This window comes from Sparus aurata, chromosome 5, assembly GCF_900880675.1.
Source record: "Sparus aurata chromosome 5, fSpaAur1.1, whole genome shotgun sequence".
Lineage (NCBI taxonomy): Eukaryota > Metazoa > Chordata > Actinopteri > Spariformes > Sparidae > Sparus > Sparus aurata.
In genome coordinates this window covers 11,949,728-11,970,969 of record NC_044191.1, presented here as the reverse complement: position 1 = coordinate 11,970,969, position 21,242 = coordinate 11,949,728, and the positions used below count along the sequence as shown (strand labels likewise).

Sequence of the window (21,242 nt, the reverse complement as noted above, 5' to 3'; positions counted from 1 at the left end):
ACACAGACAAGGACAAGGATCTCAGCCGGCCCTTGTGGACAGCTGCAGCTGGGAATAATGGGTCTTGGAGAGGCAGGGCCTAAATAATGGATGCTCCTTCCTTTAGGAGACACACAATGTACAATCCACAACAGTGAGATACGTGTGTGATAGTAAAAGAAACCTTGTCCGTGACACGTTTGCCACCAAGAAATTAAAAACCACAATCGTACAAAGACTGTAGAAAGAAGAACTAAAGGTATGATGTGCAAAAAAAAAGCCCAAAATGGTTCAACATAAGAGAATAATAAGTGCCTTGAGTGGAAACACCAAAAAGAGCTGAAGACCCCAATATGTTGCTTAATTATGGTATGAATGTACCCAATGAATATGTGTAGAGAAAGCATGTCTACCGGTCTCAATCTTACAAAGAACAGAAGGAATAGTCTCAATCTGCTTCTTCAAAATGCCATTGAAGTAAGGGCCTCTCTGTCTATTTCTCTCTCTGGACACTGAAGAAATGTAAAATGCAAGATGCCATAAGTATAAGCATTAAAAAACTATGAGAGAAAAGTATTCCAGTCATTTATAAAAATAAGTGGTGCTTAAAGGAAGGCGAAGCTCTGTTTTTTGTCCCCTTTGCTCTTTTTTTTCCCTTCTTCTTTCCAGGGCTTGCTGGCCTAATCCCAGCCAGCCAGCCTTGGGTGAACTCTTTGGAAGCTTCTTAAGCCCATGAATGTGCCTTTTGTTCCTGCCATTCCTCCGCTTGGCTGACAGAAAATAGCTAACTGGATTACTGCTAAAATTCAAAGTAAAGTGAACTCCCAAACTTCTATATGGCAAAGTGCTAAGAGAGCACCCCCCACCACCGCCCCTCCACTATCCTCATCAGCATCCTCAGATCGGACTTTCTATCCTGCCATCCCTCCCTCTGTCCGCTCTTTCTCTTCTCCCTCCTCCACCAACATCCCCCTAAACATGGCACAGTGGTGTGTGATCTGGAGGAGAGGAGAGGAGAGGGATTAGATAAGGTTGAGAGGTTGCACACTATGAACCCAAGGCTAAAAAGTAAGATTCCTAAAAGCAGTTAAGAGCTTATTAATGTGTGTAAGGAAGCGTATTAATCAACTCAACTCTATCAGGGGGCTGCTGTGTCTGTCTGCTTGTGTGTGTATGTCAGTCTTTGTGTGTCAATGTAGTATAAAGACAAAAAATGTAAATGTAATTTTATGAGCCTCAGTTACAAAAACAGAACAAGCCATGTAGTAATTTTTTGAGTAATGTTGACTTTCATTTTAACGCAAGGAGAAGAGTTATATATTCAGGTGTGTGTGTGTGTGTGTGTGTGTGTGTGTGTGTGTGTGTGTGTGTGTGTGTGTGTATGTGTGTGTGTGTGTGTGTGTCTGAAAGGCTGTGTGCAGGTGGTCTGGCAGCTCAGCGGGAGTTTGAGTGTGAGGTGTAGTGAATAAAAAAAGGTTTGTGTGTGTGTGTGAATGCACGTGTCTTGGGAGGGTGCTGTGGAAAAAAAAGATGAAAACAGCCTTGCTAAAGAGGTTTGATTTGATCCACCACCCACCCTGACTAACAGAGGTGAAGGAGAAAGATACACACACGCACGCACACGCAGACACACACACACGCACACACACACACACACACAAATGCCCAAACCTTAGTTCTTTTTTACACCTCCTTTACTCTTTTGTCTTCTGCCTGTATGTGTGTGGCGTGTGTGTTTGTGCGCGTGCGTGTATGTGTGTGACAGCTTACTCTGGGGCGGACAGAGGCACGGCACTGAAGAGTAAAGCGGTGCGGGAGGAGGCATGGACGATGGAGGCGAGGTCACACACGCTCACATCCCGCTGACTTCTGGGTCAGAGGTCAAAATTCAAGGGGCATCAACACAGGGCCGACCTGCTCACCCATTAATCTTTATCCCGAGTCCTGCAATCCCTGAATCTAAGGACAAGTGTATTTGGCTGGAAAATCTAAACTGTCTTTATGACCCCTACGTTTCTGGTTAATGAGGATGATTTTTTATTAGCCTGCTGGTCTAAAAAAAAAGACAAAGAAAGCTAATTTTCCCCATCGGTCTCTTGGTTCTAAACGATACACCACCAATAACTGCAGTGCTGCAGACTGCTTAATCAATTAGCAATGTGCTATCTTACAGTATATTAAACAGAAAAGTGACTTGACATGGCACAGGGCTGGTGTTTTTTTATTCTTCCTTCAATTACTCATGTTGTCTACCCTGAATTCCATCTCATGGAGTTGTTAAAACCAAGGTTGTTAAACTGCACAGTTTGTCAGGAGACACTGCAGTCTCAAAAAGACACAGCGTTGCTGCATACCGTCCTTGTTTCAATGCAACTGGCCCTGTCTTGCATGCATTATGCAGACACAGGGAAAGCAAGTCGAGCCCAATATCGAGATGTGAATAATACGGCATGCTTCCTCGTAGGATAGTGGAAACCTTGGTTGGGACTGTGTTAACGATCTTGCACTTGCTAACGCTACCGAGCGTTAAAGATTTAAGGCAAGAGGACGAGAGCGGGGGAAGAGATTTTTATGTATAAGGAGAAAAGAGAAATGGAAGAAAAAGATATCATTATGTAACACGAGTACCATTAAAGTTACACCTTTAAAATGAAACAAGTTATTAATACATGGGTACTATGGAGCAAATTGTAGTAGGCATCAACGCGTGCATTTTTCTATACATGATAAGGTTTTAAAAAAGTATCGATACTTTTTCTCATACCATGTGTTTAAAACTTTACAATCTCCAGTAATTATATATAACAGATCTACAATCAAATTGTCAACAGAGGCTGTACAGATATGAACATTATTACAAATGTGTTAGTATGTGTTCTATGACTTTTTCTGTATCAGCATTCTGTGCAGGTTGTTATTAAGAAAAAAGGAAAATAGCCTATTTTGTGTGACTTTTTAACATTTTACTATGGTATCAAAAGAGGTATAGAGAACCTTTTTTTTATTCTAGTATTGTATCCAAGTTTAAAATCCTGCTATCGTGACAGCCTCAATACGGACAACTGTGATGTGATATAACAAACTTGCATCTAATAAGCATGGGGTTATGAATTTTAATTTGGTATCGCTTGAAATGAAATATACATATGAGTGACAGTAGATGCAAGTTAGTTTGACTACATTGCCGTAAATGACATGATGGATTATTTACCATAAGACCTTCGTGTCAGAAAGTGTGAAGCAAGCTCATTGGTTGTACGACGGGAGAAACCGGCACGCATGTAAAGAAGTGCGATAGAGTAAGATAGAAGTGCAGCTAATTATCCCTTATTAGAGTGTGTGTAAAGGTACTGCCAGGGGGGGGTGAGAAAAAAAAAAAAAAGGAGCCTGCGTTGACAGCTCACACGTCGCCCGCTAGTCCCACAGCAGCCCTAACTCTTGTCAGACACCAGAGACTGACGTATTTCGCACACACACATGCAGACACCCACCCACACGCACAAACGTACATGAATTGCCGTGACGCTACTGCCGTCAACCAAAGTACGATGCAGATAATCGATGAGGACACTACTGTCGAGCCCGACGTGCTCTTAATCTTTATAATGTTACTGAATGAAATGTCTGGACCTCCCGAAGCAGCAAATTATGAGGTGAAACAAAAGACATCTATGAAGAGGACTACGATGTTTCATTTCTCATCACTTTGGCCATATTTATTTTCCACGATTACATTTATGCAAAGGGTTGCTTCCTTTGTTTGATCACAAGGTAAGCTGGCTGAGCTAGGTGCCTCGAGCCATGTGTGCATATACGTATATGTATATGTGTGTGTGTGATTAGGGGATGTACGGTCAGCGTGGCATGATAAGAATGTTGTCGTTTGTTTGCAGAGTGTGTGTTAGGGAGATAATAATCCCAGCGGTCAACAAGAGTGAAGGGCCAGAGCTGCACTGACCGGCCCACCATCTGAGAGAGAAAAAGAGTGAGAGGGAAAGAGGGAGAGGAAGAGGGAGAGAGGGAGGTAGCCATGTGGTTAACACTTGCTCACTGAGAGGCGACTGGAGCACGGCCAACCTCTTCACACACAGGCTGACCACACAAGAGCCTCTCTTTCTCCCTCGGCCTCCCATCCTCCCTTCATCCCTCGTTACCTAACGTTTCCTTCCCCAGCTTCCTCAGCTAGCCACCTCCCGCCTTCCTCCCCCCGCCACCTTCTCGCCCCTTTTGTCTCTTCCAAACTTGCTCGAATTCCTCCCTCCCGTTTTCTCACCTATGTCTCCTCTCCTTCCTCCTCCCACGACCCTAAACTGTCACTCCGTCCACCTCCCCCATCATGTGTGCGCTTGATGAACATCTATCCTTCTGTCCCTCCGCCGCGGCTCTCCGATCACTTCCTTCCTCGCCTCTCCTTTTCTGTTTCTCCTCCATCTCTCTATCCCTTCGTCCGTTCCTTACTCCCTCCCTCTCCGACTTACGCGTATAGGGATCCGTTCGGTCTCCGTCTCCTTCTGTGGGTTGCGGTACTTCTCATAGAATTCCCTCTTCTTTTTGCCCTCTTTGTCATCTTTGCGTTCCCTCTTTTCAGCAGGTTCATCTGAGGGCTCAGGAGGAGAGGGCAGGGGAGAGGACTTGGCTGGCTTCTCCACCTCCAGGTAGTTCTCGTTGGGGTTAAGGACCAACACACCGTAGCCCTCCTAAAACGAATAAGAAACAGAGGTGTGTGTATTAAAGCCTGGGCATCAGCATCATGTACATCAGAAAAAATCTGAATAATTGTTATTTATGACATTTATATATTTCATTTTATATATATTTATATCTATCTATTTAACTATCTACGTCTTTGTATAAGTAACAAACTGAATCTGTATTGGCATTTTTATAAAACATCAAAATTAAGCTGGTGGAGAAGACAAAAGGCATAACACAGAGCAGTAAAGCTTCTATAGGGGAGAGGACTCTACATCTGCAGTAAATAAATAAAAACATATCTTCGGGTACAGATTTGAGCCTGTTATGGTGAGAAATGTGTAAAACATTTTATCTCAAAAAAAGCACCGAAACAGATTGTGTACATTTCCCGTTTTATATTATTTTTGAAAATCACTGCATGAAATAAATTAAACCTAAAATGTTTCTGCTTTGTTTTCCTCTTTTATTTTCTTTTAGAGAAAGATGACATTCACTTTGTGAAACCTACCAGAGGATGTTGTTATAACATTGCATGATAATCTGTGTTACACTGATGCTCATAAACTTTCCTGCTCTATCTAGCTGCGGCTGTGGCTCACGATGTTCAAGAAAGAGCCCCGCAGTGGATCTCTATGAGCAAGTAAAACCGTAACACTTAAAAGACACAGTCTGTGAGATGACTGGGGGAAAGATGCAAATACAGACTGAAAGAAATGGTAGAGAAAGAGACAGAGGAGAGAGTGTCACTGCAGGGACAAGCCTGAGAAGTAACTGGGGGATTGGAATTCGGTGCTGGTGGTTTCAGTCGGTGAGTAGCATTTAGTGACTCCAAAGGCCATGTGTCACTTAATATCAAACCCAATCGATCCAACCATCACTCAACCAAAGAGTTAGCCGCGGCTGTGTACCTATCTGTGTGTGTGCATGTGTTTCTGTGTATGTGACTTAAAACTTCTACAGACAGAACTACAGGAAAAAAAAGCTGAGAAAGTTTTCATACTCATATTTGAATAAATATTAATAATAATCAGTGTTTGACTTCTAAAGGCTAAAATTGAAATGGGAGCTAAAATGAGGAAAAAGTGTAAGAGAAAAGATGGGTCTAATAAGAAAGACTGACAGAGGGGAAATGTATTGTGGAGAAAAGGAAGTTTTCTTGTAGCCTTTGGTGACTTCTTCAACTTGGAAGCCATTTTAATTAACTGTGTTTATTGTCCCAAGCACTCCGAAACTAAAGCAGGAAATGGATGGATTCCTGTTTCACTTTGGTTGTGCTTTTTCGCACACAACCCCCTTTGTGAATACACATACACACCCCAAGACTCAAACTTATGGGTACACGCCTGTGCAAACACACACACACAAAAAGGACACACACTAAGGAGTACAAAAAAAATCAGTCTTGACAAAAAGACCTTTAGGAGATGTGAGAGGGAGTTAAGAGAGTCAGTTTCCTCCGCAGATCGCCATCACAGACACACACACACACGCACACATTCACTATCTTCTCAGAGCCGCACGTCTCCTCTTCCTTAATAAGTGTTAACACAATGTGCATGTCTTCCCCTGACGCAGCATGAGTGTGTGTCTCTCCTGTGCCCGTCGACATCAAACCTGCCACACACCCCTTCCCTTAGCACCTGCCGTGTGTTGACAACAGCAAAATGACACTTTCTCACTTCTGCAGATTATAAAATTATTTTTCAGATGCAGGCAAGGCTCTCATTCCCTTGCCGGACATATCTGTAATGTAAAATCTCAAAGAAAATGGACTTAAAAAAACGTAGAATCATCAGAATTGGGCACGATTACATTTAAAGTACATGTTAAAATTATCATTATTATAAAGTGTTACATCAGCTTCTTTTTGTCACTGAAAATTCAACAAATTTATTGTGAAATTCTAATTTCAGCTTTAAACCATTTCCTGCTTCATAATGGAATATGTATAACGATGGAATGAAGTTTTGAATTTTACTCCAAGGCAACGCAAGTCTAATTGTAATTTAGCAAATGATTTATCACTTTGAAAACACAAGATGTCCGTGTCATAGTTTGTATGCAAATTCTAGGTAGAGGATGTGTCTCCAAACCCAGATTTTTATCAGTCTGCATGTGTATGTAAAGCAGCAAAAGTCGTGTTATAGAGGCGCTGGATGAGGATCTATTAAGGAGACTTAATTCAGCCTTTAGACATCACTGAGACATTTGCACACAAATACAGAAGTTCAGACACACAAGCGCGCATTCAGACAGATGGATCGCCTGATGAAAAAGAAACAAGAGAAAGTGAAGGAAGAAGTGAGCAGACGAGACAGAGGAGAAAGAGCGAGAAGCAGAGAGGAGAGATATAGATAGACGGTGAAAGGCTAAGACAAACACTGATAAGGAAGGAGAGACAGAGAGATGGAGCCTAACCAGATCCACACCAGCTTTGTGCCACTGCCCACTGGTGGCAGCCTGATAAAATAACTGACAAGACCAGTTCAGCTTATGGCAGCAACATCATTAATACAAGATAAAATGTAAAATCAAAGAACAGTTCATTGAAATATTAATCAATAAAAACGTTAACATGAAAGGCATAATGTGCTGTCAACAAATTTCCCACTGACAGAAGGACAGAGAGACTGAACAAAAAACAAAAGAATGATGTGATGGTGCGTTTAACCACCTTCACATCACTTTGTGTGCATTTCTCCTTTCCCCTAATCCTAGTTCACGAGGCCAAGAGTTAATGGTTTAACAACACTGGTCCACGCGTTCTGATGCTAACCCCGAGTGGCCTACAACCATGTTTAGTCTTCAGTGCTCTTACCCCTAACCCTTACTGGTCAATAACCCATCCTGGCCTTAAGCATACCACTGGTAACCTCAAGTGGCAGAGTCCCGAGCCTTCGGCATCCTCATGCTAACCCTGAGTGGCCTATAGCCTATGGCCTTTCCATTCCTTTGGAGAGGCTAACACACCTAACCCAGCTAACAGTGCTAACCCTTTCAGCTGTCCAGTCACCCAGAAGGACATTGCTGTAAAGGCGACCAGTGTCGTTGGCGTACTTAGTCTGGTGGAGCAGTGCCGCTGAGTTCACCTCGATGTCGGAAACCATCATTTATTTGAACACTGAGAGGTCTGTGTTGGTGTCAGACACTTCCTCCTCTTATTCTTCCCTCTCTCAACCAAATATACAACAATGGCTCTAATGCTGGTGGATGGAGCACAGCGAAGCAATTGGGAAAATGTGAAAAAATTATAATTTTACCTTAAATTGAAATAAGGCTCTTTCATACATGTAATTGTTGTATGTTTTTTCTTTTTTTTAAAGTTGAATAACTTTACTATTTAATTGTCTAATTGTATATATTGAATACATCTACGTGAAAAATAACTACGCCTTGAAAAAAAAATGATATTCAAATTAAAAACGGCACCATGTCAATGCTATCCCCAAATCCCACAGAACTAATGTTAATCATCCAAAGTCTTTGCATTGGTTTGTGACAGCTAAACCTCCCCATACATTTCACCATCATTGTGTTTCTAGCAAACTGTTAAGTCTCTCCCAGACACACACACACTGGATACACCTGCTAAATCTGATCTTTGTGTTCTGATGTGCTGTCAAAGTTTGAATCTTACACAAATGCACAATGCAAACCTTAGGTCACCCCGCTTTTTATACCACTAAATCTCTCTCTCACACATTGCTAACATTGGGTCACATTGCCTTTGTCCTATACACACACGCCGCCTTGAATGAAACGCGCACACACAGTTCTCTAGCGTTGGGTCAATCTTGTCTTTCTGCTGCAGTATGCAGGCTAAGTCTCTTCCCATGCCCTGTGGGTGCCCCTGTGCCACCACCACACTGAGTCCCTGCCCTGGGGCCAGCGGTCAAGAGGGTCGCCCCGACCCCTCTGAGGGGGGGCACCCCGACCCCCATCACCCGCTCCGGACGCTCCTTAGCGCTCCTTTGTTGGCCTGTCCCGCACCAGATAGTACAACAAAGGCTGCCGCTGCTACGGAAACCAGGGCTTGTCTCATCATCGGGATGAAACCCTTCCTCCGCCATCGCCCGATCTCCCCGAACGCAGCATTGTAAAAGCTGTTAAAAAAACAGAATGCTCCTTAATATCTTCAACATATTGAAATAATATTTAATAAAAGATATATAAGAAGCTGTAATGTAAATTTCATGATATTAAGCATTATTTGCATTTACCATAATTACCATTACTGTCCATTAACTGGAGCCGCACTTTGCTGTCTTAACAATATTGTCAATACTCTTTGATGACAATGATGTGCCCTCTTCACGGCCAAATTAGATGCCGCTTGTCCACTAGAACTTTGATGGTAACAGATCATTATTTTCCCTTCCAGTCGCATTATTTGAAAAGAAGGCGGAATGGGTGTGTGTGTGTGTGTGTGTGTGTATGTCTGTTTGTTTGTGTGTCCCTGTGAGCGCGGGTACACAAGTGCGAGGGAGAGTAAATAAGATGTCCCTTTAAGACAGCAGCACCTCTACTTTTTCCAGTGGCGTTGTAATGAAATGAAATGTGTCTAATGTGCGGGAGCGGGGAGTGAGGCGGCCGGAGTGAGAGGGTGTTTCATCTGTGCGTGTGGAGCTCAGCAAAGCTTTGATGTGAGAGCTCTCATGTAGTGAGCAGGGCTTTGGGCACAGGGAAAAGGACAGCACTTGACAGGTACAAAGCATGGCTGATAGAGGTCACGGGTGCATGCGGTGAGGAAAGTGAATGGTATGGTTGCGTAAATTTAAGGTTTTATGTGTGGCTGTTGGCTGAATGGGGCGTATAAATGTTCTTCTTTGCATTGCACTTGTATTTTAGTGTATTTATGTATCCGTGTGCATTCGTCTTACATTTCAAGAATTAACGTGCAGCCCATAGGTATCCATTGAAATTGGATCTCGGGCAGCTTACTTTATTAGTTTTTCTGTCGGGGGGCAAACGGCGCTCCCTTTTATCAGCAGCCTTCGCTCCACTTCCTTGTTTCTGCGATACGCAGCTCCCGATTCGCTACTCAGGCTTGACTGACAAGGGGGAAAGGGTCACCCAGCATGGCATACCCAATAAGAGGATGAGGAGGGGAGGGATGTCTGCAGGCTACAGTCGTGTTTGAGATCTGAACGAGGCACAATGGCTGACCGAGAAGAAAGGCTAAGATGGAAAATAAGCGACGGCGAAGCGTCCCTGTCACAATTTGTTTACATTTCAGTTAGTAGTGGCTGAAGTGACATCAGATACAAGTTAAAATCAGGAAGGAGGAAGACAATAAAAGCACAGACTGTTCCTCAATAAAGAGGTATGAAGCAGCTGAGAGGGTAGGTAAATACTGTAATAACAAGTCTCCCTCTCTGTCAGGGCCACCCTGCTCCGTGTGACCTTGTCTGTCTCCGTCTCTACGTGAGCTTTTTTTGCATGCAGGGCCCCTTTATCCATCCGATCCCCATCTTTTCTCCCTCTCTCTCTCTTTTTTTTTCCCCCCACTCCCCCTCTCCCCGAGGCTGAGATACCACACAGATCGCACAGTAATGTCAGATTAAGTCACGGTGCCCCCTTTCTCATTTTAACACAGCACCAGTCTGAGACCCCCCATACCCAGCAAACACACAGCTATGTTTCTCTGAGAGCAGAAGGGTGGGAGAGAGCTTACTGTACCAGTGGGGCTATGAAAAGACATGTGTGGATCGTAGGGGTGATGTGAGAGGCGATGAGACGGGATTGTCATCAGCCTGTCAGCACAAAATCAATCTTCCTCTTGATAACTAGAGATTCCCAAGGGGCCATGCAAATATTTGGAGAGGAGACCAAAATGTTACTAAATAATAATTTGGTAGCATTTATCTAAAAAGACAACAAAATGTAAAGGATAATGAGATGAAATCAGAACATCAGTTAAGCATGTTAAACCTAAATTAAGTGTCATAAATCTCAATGCATACCTATGAAATACGTGTGTTTGACGTACATTTTTTGTGATCCTCAGCTTAACCCCACATCTCTGTATGTTTAAGCGATCAATTGAACTGCCAACACAAATGTTTACTTAGGAAAAGTAAGACAGAGCCGGAGCTTCATCTCCCCATCTGCCCCCTGAGTTAATTTTAAACAAATCGCCCACTGCATGGATTTCTCCTCTAATAAAGAGTACACATTTAATTAAGTTTCTCTAAATTCGACTTTTAACTCCCGAGTTCAAAGACTGTATTTGGTGTTTGCTTAGACTAATGTAGTCATACACTAATTTGGTCAAAGTAAATAAGACTCAGTGGTAATGATTGTCTTTTTCTTGATCTTAATGAGCACAAATAGTTTAGGTCAGAATGAGACGCTAACCTTTTGAGCAAGTCAAGTAGTCGTGTCTGTAATAAGCAGCAGCATTTTTAACCTTGGCATGGATGTCTGGGCTCATTTGGATATTGTTTATATGTGGAGCTGAATATTTATAAATGAGTTCAAAGTGGAGCAGTGGGGTGGAGGAAGTGAAGAGAATAGCACAGCTTCTGATCCCTGATGCCTCAGCTTCTTTTCATGCTCGCATTTACATTTCTTTCTCTCTGTTTCACTTTCTGTTTCTCTTTTCCTGTCTCGCTCCACACGATCTGTCTATTTTCAGCACCTAAGTAAAAGGATAGACATAAAGACACTCGCACAGATACTGTTGAGTAACTCACTCCGTGCAACGCCAAAGCCAGCTTATGTGTCAATTATTTACCATAGCTGAAGTCTGTGAATCTGTGAAGTTCAATGGTTGATCAAGCATCTGAGCGTCTGGCCAGACACTGCCACATAAACACACACACACACACACACACACACACACACACACACACACACACACACACACACGTACAATACACACACAGAGTTCGGAGGCCTGCTTCATCTGCTCACAGCACGACACACACAGAGGGAGGTGCAGGGCTGGGGGTGGGGGTTGCTAGATTGGGGGTGGATGTAGCATTAATCACCGTCCAGGTGGAAATTGTCAGAGCTATCGATTGTGCAAGTAAATGTTACACAAGTCATTTGTCAATTTTCTTTTCTTTTTCTTTTTTTTACACAAGACCAAGGTGTCATTCACAAAAACGCAACTGTGAATCTAAACTCACAGAGAGGTCTCACCAGCTGTGTAATAGCAGAGACCCAAATATTTGAATGGTTCTAAAAGTTGAGCATAACTTTTGATGTTATCTATTTTACATTGCATATTTTTACAATCATACAAGTAATTTCAGTATCCCATGTCTCTACCAGCAGTGATCAAATCAGCTGCATTATAAATTAATAGTATTTCAAGTATACTTTAATATTAGAGTATCAAACATGTGCATGCCACATACACAGCAAAGGAAATACAGTAAGCAGGAAGAGTACTCAGCACACAGAGAGAAAGCTATGGGGAAATAAATACAGGAGGCTTATTCTGACGCCGTTAGCATTTTGATTTATATATTCTATATTGTCTCCCCTAAGCATACACATGTATTTTTAATGAGGGCACAGAGAGATATAGATCACGGAATGATAGGTGTCTCCCTGTCCTCCTGCCTAACTATTTAATGTATAAATCAGGGAGCGAGGCGAGCAGAGAGGGGGAGGCAGAGAAGCCACAAAAAGAGAAGAGGAGTGGAGGCATCCCAGGAGCAACCCTGTCCTAAAGGCCACTAATAACTGTACATGGAAGGATGGAAGACAGACAAATCCTGAGTTCAATGGGCCTAGGAAGGAAGGAATCGGTGCTAAATGAAGATGATGATGATGATGATGATTATGGTTATAAAGAGGCATTTGGGCTGCTATTCCAAATCTAATTTCTGAGCAAAATTGGACAAAAATAAGGACCCTGACCTCTGCAGTGATAATGAAATATCCAACGATGACTCTGAATGAGACCAAAAAGTGAGTGCTGCGCTCAGTTCGACTGAAGTCAAGAAATCCTACCAACATGTGAATTCTTCAAGAGCACTGTCGATGAATGTTTCTACTTTACCATCTGGACAGGTAGTTAGTGTGTTAACACACATGAACACACACACGGTGGGTGCGAGACGCACAGCCATATGTACAGACTGAGCCAGCCGGGGTCAATGGCAGGACACCTCTAAACACTGCAGACACATGAACATATGTATGCATGCTTGTGTTGGTAGGGACTAAGGCACATACCCATCGCCATGGTAAAATAATACACAAGAACGTGTGTATGCAATGGTAAATTATAAAGAAGGAGATTACAGTACTGGCAAATATAGAAATAACGTCTCATTTAAATGTAATTAATAGATGATGATTTAAGAGCATCTATGTAGCATGTGCTATTTTTGTGCACATTTTTTGCATATTATTATCATAATAAAGAATAAAGTAAAAAATACAGTACTGTTAACTCCACATTTAGGTTTAAATGCTCAGTTGTGTTGATAAATGTGTAGGTGTGCTACGCTTGGTGTCATCTACCAGTAAACAACGCTGTGTTGATGAATAATGAGACCGTGCTGTTGAGCCCAGGGTATTACTTTTACTGAACATCACAGGACCACTATGACCTTCATGGGTCAAAGGTCAAAGAGGAATCCCTTCACCCCTGCCCTGTTATTGTGACCTAGGAGGGCGAGCCACAGAGAGAACTGGTGGTCCCGTCGATGTTACTGACTGCTGCTATGTGAGGTGTGTGTGATATTTCATGTTAAGCGTGACCTTTCATGAGATGAAATTTGCTTTCTTATGTGTAAAAGATCCCTCTCTATCTACTGTGGTATTGTACACAAGAGTGTAAGAGGCTGCGATAATGCAACTGGCAATAAATGTGATGGCCATGGTATTACGCACACAACCACAATGACACACACACAATCCAACGGACCAACAGTCTAACCTCTCTCTAAGTGGAGCTGCACCACAGGTCCATGAGTCAGGGGAGGTCGCCACAGCCAATCACAAGCTGTGTTTGAAGTGTGAAGGGTAAACACTATGGCTGCTCTGTCCTGCCATTTACTCTGCTTATTTTCACAGGATGTAACCTAGAAAAGAGGTGGCGTAGAATATAGTGTATCTGTGTGTGCGTATGCATGCATGTCTGTGTGTTCCAGCACATTTTCCATAGTGTCATTACCACATGGCCGGGGTTATGCTTCGCAGCACACACATGGAGCTACGCATGTATGTTGGAATCCCCTTCATCCTCTCGCCGTACGGCTAAATACACGAAGAGAAATCCACGCTGTGGCAACTAAGGAAACCATGCATGGAGCAATAGACATTTTCCTATTAACCCGATGTAGCCTTCAAAAACGGTTGAGAGCAATTTACCATGGAAAGCGGCTGTAAAACACATCCTCTCTCTTCAGCTCTCTCTCTCTCTCTCTCACTCTCTCACACACACACACACACAGAGAGCAACCCCCTCAACCCCACCACCACCACAACCCTCACTAGAAGCTCTTTCAAATCTAATACTTTTTTTTAAGACCACCTGTTGTCTATTATTTTTACATACTGCTTTTCTCATAAATCATAACACTCTGTAATTAATCAAGCTGTCAAAACAGGGACCGGAGGTCACCTGGAGAGGTCGGAGGTGGTTGCAGGGTGGTTGGAGGTCAGGGTCACACCGCATTCCTCATTATCAAGTTGGGATGGGAGAGGGGCCAGGCAAACAAAAGCGAAAGCAGATGGAGGGGGGGACAGATGAAAAAGAGAGCTACAGAGAGGGAGAGAGGGAGAAGGAGAAATTGACAAAGAAAAGTGAAAGAAGCTGTCAGCTGCCTACAGACAGGGGAGGCGATTCTGAGGAGGGAGATGTCACATAAAGAGGTGGAAAAAAGGGAGGAGAAAAAAAGAAAGAGGCATGAAATAAGAACAAAAGAAATCTACAAGATGTTTCTACTGTATAGACCTGGAATTGGCTGCAGAGAGGAGAAAGAGAAAAGAAGGAGGTAGGGTTGTGTGAGAAAATAGGGAATCAGCTGTGGAAGTATGATTGTTATCTCGTTCTCTCTCCTAGTCTGTGTCTGTGTGTGTGTGTGTGTGTGTGTGGATGTGGATGTGGGTGATGAGGCAGACTGATATCTCTCTCAGAGGAGTGTGTATCGGTGTCTCAGTGGGTTGAGAGCCAGTTCAGAAACAGGACCACGGGCCTGGAGTGGCATGTCACAGACTCCACAGTACACACTGCTGATTAGATCACACTGATTAGACTGGCACATATACACACAAACACACACAGACACACACACACACACACACACACACACAACAGAATAATCACCACAGACGGATGAAGAAGCTGAATGAATGTGCTGTGCGTATTTCTTTGGCCATCACTGGGAAAGTTGTCCTCTTTGCGAAAATACAGAAATTAAAAAATTAACACTATCATATTAGGTTAATGAAAGTTAATTCCTGGTTCACTCAGTCATATGAAGTATGGCGTGTGAGGCAAACTGTGGGTGCATCAACGAAATGGAAAAAAAAAAAATAAAAAAATCCTCAAAGAAGCAAAATGTTCACTAGGGGGGATGAAGCACCAGGAGAGATGACTGGAGTGACGGAGAGAGGAGAAGATTAGAAAAAAGGAACAATTTAAAAAGTGCAAATGCCGCGGAACTCCTCGCGCTGTGTTCGCGCCCCCTCCTCCCCTGTGTGGAGCATGAATTCTCAGGCGTGGCTCGCTCTATCAAAAACATCACTCTTGAATGAGGCGCCGACCATTGCGCAAAATTAGCTGTCACCCTTTCCTCAAAATCTTTGTTAATCTTGTTTCCAGTGTTTGCGGATTTATCAGCACATGCATCAATGTCAGCTCCTTGGTTACTGAGCCGCAGTACTTGGGAGAAGATATAATTAAAAATGTTTGGGGCGTGGGGGGCGGGAGGGGAGGGCTGCTGAGGAGCGGGAGTGCTCGGAAAAGACGGGGCGGAGGGGGGGGGTTGTCTGGGAGGAGGAAGGTGAAGTCTTCCTCTCGTCTTGTAGTTTCCCCTGGGAGCCTGTGGAACACAGAGTCAGTGATAACAGACAAACGGGCTGGGCCGCGCCTCTCTTCCTCTCCCTCTCTTGCTCATTCCCCGGTATCACTCTGGTCAGCGTGTGCTGCTATCTCTTTAATGACGCAAGCTCCACTGATCTGGCCGCGGTCGGGAAACTGGTCTCATTGTTAAAAGCCACTTGACACAGAGGAAAACAACAGCCAAATGCATCCATCTACTGATATTACGGCCTTATCGCCAATTTAATGCACAACGAACCCATCCAGAGGGGTTCCCACATGGGTGTCATGGCTGCGGGGAAGGACAAGCAGAGAGACATTCAGCGAGTACACGACGTGAATGGATATCATTTTGGAGAGAGGAACCGTGAGTGAATAAAAAAAATCAGACATCCATAATGACTAACTCGTGCAACTGAAATTCTATGATCAGTTTGCGTGTTAAACTCCACTTTGACATCTGGAGGCGCTGTGATGAATTACACTTGGCCACCACAGCTCGGTCCTTGATATGTTTCCAGCACATCTCTTATTATCATGTGGCTTTTCAAAAAACCATCACTTGCCCGTCCAACTCGCGTCAAGGGACGAGGGACTTCATGCATTAGAAATTCAACGTCCAAGTCTCCCCTGCTAACTCGCAGATACAAACACACACCCGGCACACACATACATGCAAAACCACACACACACACCCCCCTCTGGGAGCGCTGTTGTGATGCGGAGACATCCCGGAGAGCCGTGCCCACAGTACCAGCAGGTTTCAGAGCTGCATGGACAGAACTCTGGCCACAGACATGACAGCTCCGGAGACAGCTCGGGAAGATGACAGACACATGTTTAAAACATAGCGCATAAATGCAAACCCCTTATGAGATGACACCTACCAGAGCGGCCCTCTGTCTTTCTCCCAAAAGATTGGGGTGTCAAAGAATGCGACAACTGTGCGCCCTTGTGCGTGCATATCTGATACAGAAATTGGAAAAAAAAAAACACAGGACAGTGTGTGTGTGTGTGTGTGTGTGTGCGTGTGTGTGCACATCTACTGTGGCCAAATATGGGTGTCAAACTTTAGCTTGCTTGTGGCCATTTGAGCAGGAAGGGGCATGATGATAGTTCAGAATTTTTTTTGTGAAAATAGGTATCCAACTTTGGTGTGAGTGCCATGGTTTTCCAGACCAAAGTTTACAGGTCTCTGAGACGAGCTCAAGTCAGTCCCATGTCAGAGTCCTTTCCATGACGTTAGAAATGGAGGGTGAACAGTAGGATGGCTCAAGCTTTAACCTCTCACCATGCCTGACACAACATGTCAGCAGTGACAGCAGAGCTTTTTATCCATGTTCACATCTTCTTCTCTCCTCCTCAGGCTCTTCTTCCTCCCTCTTTTTCTCCTCCATCCAGGCCTTTAAGTGCGGTCTGGCAGGTTTGGCTGGGAGGTCGCGTATTCCCCCTCTTCATTAGTGAGAAAATGGACTCTGGTAAACGCTTGTTAAAGCCCTTACCTACACTCCCCCAGTTAATGGGAGTGATCCATTTGTGTCCGTTTCTGCCTGACAAGGCTTTACTGGAAGATTAATAGTGCGGTGTCAGGCCACGGCCACCCTCTGTCCCGTTCTCATTTCCTTTCTTCTGGGACGCACACATGCAATAATGGAGCCCCGTCTTTTGTTGTAACACCATGATTAGCCAGGGAGAAAAAAAGCACAGGAATGAAAGAATGAGAGAAATGGAGGAGAGAAGGGGAAAACAAAAGGAATGTAAGAAAAAAAACTCTTTCCTTCATGACATGGTACAAGAGTAGGGTTTAAGGTTGTGAATAACTGGCACTTGACAGTGGCATATTATTAATTAATCTCCATGCGAGGTGAAGAGATATAATGAATCACTTATGAATATTTCCTCTGTTTTAAAGGCTGGCTGGCTTTATCTTGGCATGATCCAGAGAGAGGTCATAGAAAGAGTTGACGATGGAATGTATGACAGAAAAAGAGACAGGGAAAGGGAACACCATGGGAGAAATAATAGAGACAGAAAAAAGACAGAGAGAGGGAGTGAGAGAAAGGAGTGGGGAGAAGTCCTTAAAGGGCCACCCAGGGTTTCGTCCATCGCCCAGGCCCCCCAGCCATCGCTCTTCCTTTCGGGATGACACTGTCAAGTGTTCTGTCCCCTCACTGGGTGAACAGGATAAACGCTCTTAATAATTACACGGACATTCCCGGGAAGTCTGTCCTGTCCGGGAAGAGCAATTCTTCAGATGAGAATCCCATGGCGTGGCAGCCCTGGAAATTTGCCATATAAATGCAGAATTAAAATCTAGATAGAATACTTTATTTTGTTTTTTTTTTTTGTTTTTTTTATCTCTTGTGGTTTTCCCTCTGGTGATTTCTCTGATGGGTAGACCAACAATCTGGTAAACACACAAACAGACACAGACAGGAGACCTGCATCGCAACCCCCTCCTCACTACATCACACTCGGTGCCAACGGAGAGCAGGGTGTTTCTCAAAGGAGAGTATGGGGGATTGGGGCTGCTGGTGTCTCATTAAATTCTTGGGATTGTCTAATTGTCTTTCGTGGACCTCCGAGAGACTAGTACATTATACTCATTGCAATTAACTAAACAAAAGAGCCGAACCGCCCAAGCACTGGGGACAGGGCTGGCTAGGGGGAGCAAGCCGTCCAGCCGGGACCAGGACAACAAAACACAAACACACACACACACCAGAAGAGAGTGCAGAGAAACACTAAAGAACAAGAGAAAAGATATGAAGGAGAGCGAAAAAATGAAGGGGGAATAAAAAGGGAGGGGGAATGAGTGAAGACTCAGGCAGATCTTGGGATTGGCCAGATGTCAGATTTGGGTGGGAGGTCGGGGTGAGACGGGGTGAGGCGAAAGAGGAGGAGGGTGTCTGTGCTCATTTGAGACGCACCTTTGTGCTGGACCTGTCTTGTTTACTGCACTACAGCTTAGCAGTGCGAGGGTCCTATTCAGGGTCCGGGCCTTTCAGAAGGTACTGAAGGAGCCCTTAAGCCCACTTAACTACCATTTTCACACACTCTGCCTGCTCTCCTCTTTGTCCTTGCCTCCATTACATCAAACGCAGGAACAAAGGCGGGGAACAGAAACTGGGGCTGGCAGAATGGCGCCCATCACAAATATTAATTTGAAAAGGTGTTGGAGAGTAGAATCTACTTTTATGCACAAGGACAACTTGGGATTTTTTTTTTCTCTACCTTGTCAGGGGGCTCTTTGGGGGCCGCAATGAGCTTGGTTTTCAGGCTAAAGGGGAGGCTGAGGACTTGCAGCACAATTATCCAAGAATAAGGGGCTTGAGACGTGGCACACCGCTAAAGACTGAGCGCACACAAGCGCAGACACATGCACGCGCACTGCCTATTAAACAAGCTCCAAACATCAGGGCTCATTCACTTGCCAGGGCTATTAGGCAGAGCAACAAACTCAAAGAAGACACACACACATGTGAAGAGCCCATGTGACTGCAGCGGTTGGCGTACAAAAGCTACTACTCTTTTCCAGAAAAAAACACATGTGACAGAAGCCATTACAACAGAAAAACAATACAAAAAACGTAATTAATTGATATGTTTGAAACTGCACCTTCATTCAGACACACTTGATTGAAGAATCTTTGCTGGCAACTAAATGGGTTAATAAAACTGACCTTGAATTGACTGGTGGAAGGATAATTGTCTGATCTAGAAGTAATCCACAGTCCACCACTCTTACTGCTATTAGCTCAGAAATACACACAAGCAGCACACACACATTCAAACAGGTGCACAGCGCATGCGTTTTCCATGGAATGCTGTTTTTAGTCAGATCACATGAGAAAGTGGGGTGAAAAGTTTATGCTCCGATTGCCCACCAGAAAAAAAAAGTGCCTTTTTCTGACATCATGCCGCACACACACTTGTAGCACAAACTTCCCCAGTTCCGGCAGTCATGGCCAGGGTAGTGTGCTATGTTGAAAAGCCCATCCTGTGTGTATAGGCGGTGTATCTCTCTAATCTGCAGGATACAAGAGCTGCAGTCCTGCCCCCACCTCCATCTCAGTCTGCCCACACTCCAGGTCTCGTCGTCGGTCAAACCAAACCCTGCCCTGGCTCTGGCTCTCAGCAGGCTGGCTCTCACCCAGATACTCTGGCTGACCCTGCAAACATGTGGTCAACTTGGGCATGGTAGACCCTCAACTCTCGCAGGTGCTGGGCGGGAATGGGTGGAGGAAAAAATAGGAGGAGTGGGATGAGGAGAAAGAGAGGTATGGGGCTACTTAACACTATTCAAGAAAAAAGATCCCTGCCTACATAACCGCAAATAAGAAATAAGCAAGCTGCAACACCTCCTCCTGCTGCATGGAGCTCCGATATGTATATTACTGTCTGCTTGGTGACACAGTAGGAAGCTGCTGTGTGTGTTTATGCATATGTGTTTACAATTACCAGCATGTGTGCAAGCACAGGACCTGTCCACTCACCCACATAGGTGCTCCTGAGAAGGAGAGAGTGAGGGAGTGGGGGAGAATCAAACCCCAGCCCAGTGGGGCGGCCGGCAGGCAAGGCAAAGCCACTTGATGGGAAGGAGGGAATCTCCATTCACCCTTGCACCACCCCCGCTTCAAAAAACATACACACTTACAATTACTCATAATCTGCTTATAACGCAGGCTGAAGGTGTGTTTGTTGGCATAACCAGGGTACGAAAGAGACACAAAAGAACACGTGTCCAGCAGCAGTAGTGACTTTTTGTTTTGCTTGCTGTTATTTTCATCAACCACACAGTAAGGCTTAAACATTTCACACAATTGCTTTGCTCCGAAGCCGAAGGAAAAAATAAGGAGTAAATAAGAGACATGGTGGTTAGGGAATGAAAATAACTGTTGAATACATTGCGTTTAGAGGATGAAAGAACAGGATTGAAATAAATAGTTTGTAAAGAGGAGTAAATAAGAAAAAAAAGATGAGCTTTTGTTTCCTTGTTTATGCAGCTGTAGGAACCCTGACCTGTTGATAGATAGAAACATTTTTTTATCGAAGATGCCACGTAGGGCACCTTGTAATCTTAGTAAGGAAAATGAAGATTCCTTTCTAAATATCCTACTATATGAAACACCAGCCAGCTATGTCTTTATATTTCTATGATTTAAGGGCATACTGAATACTGAGTATACAGACAGAACCATGTATTCAACACTGAAGAAAAAAAAATCAAATACAATCGCAAGCTATTCAGTACGTTTACTCTAAGTAGTATTGAATCCTTGACAATTATCAGAGTGACACAGCAAACAGTTGGCTGGTAATCCTCCCTTTTGCTGCAGACTCACAATACGGGGATTCGGAGTGCTCACCACAGTACGTTGCTTAGCAAATGAAAAGATGAGGTGGTTATGAAAAGAAGGAAAAAGAAGAAAGCAAAATCAGAGACCATATAGTTCACAATGTTAAAATTCACATCCTCAGACTCCGTTGTTATTTTTCAGAACTAAATCCAAGACTATCAGCATGCACTTACTGGCTAACAATGGTGAATATAAGCCTA

At 43.9% G+C, this 21,242-nt stretch overlaps 1 protein-coding gene across 3 annotated transcripts in view; it reads right to left on the bottom strand.

Moving 5' to 3' along the window:
* arb2a (ARB2 cotranscriptional regulator A) overlaps positions 1-21,242 on the bottom strand; it is a 154,029-nt gene that overhangs the window by 83,779 nt on the left and 49,008 nt on the right. For all 3 annotated transcript variants that reach the window (XM_030417765.1, XM_030417768.1, XM_030417766.1), the window contains exon 7: positions 4,458-4,676. In XM_030417765.1, the coding sequence (XP_030273625.1) occupies positions 4,458-4,676 (219 nt within the window). The remainder of the gene's footprint in view (positions 1-4,457; positions 4,677-21,242) is intronic.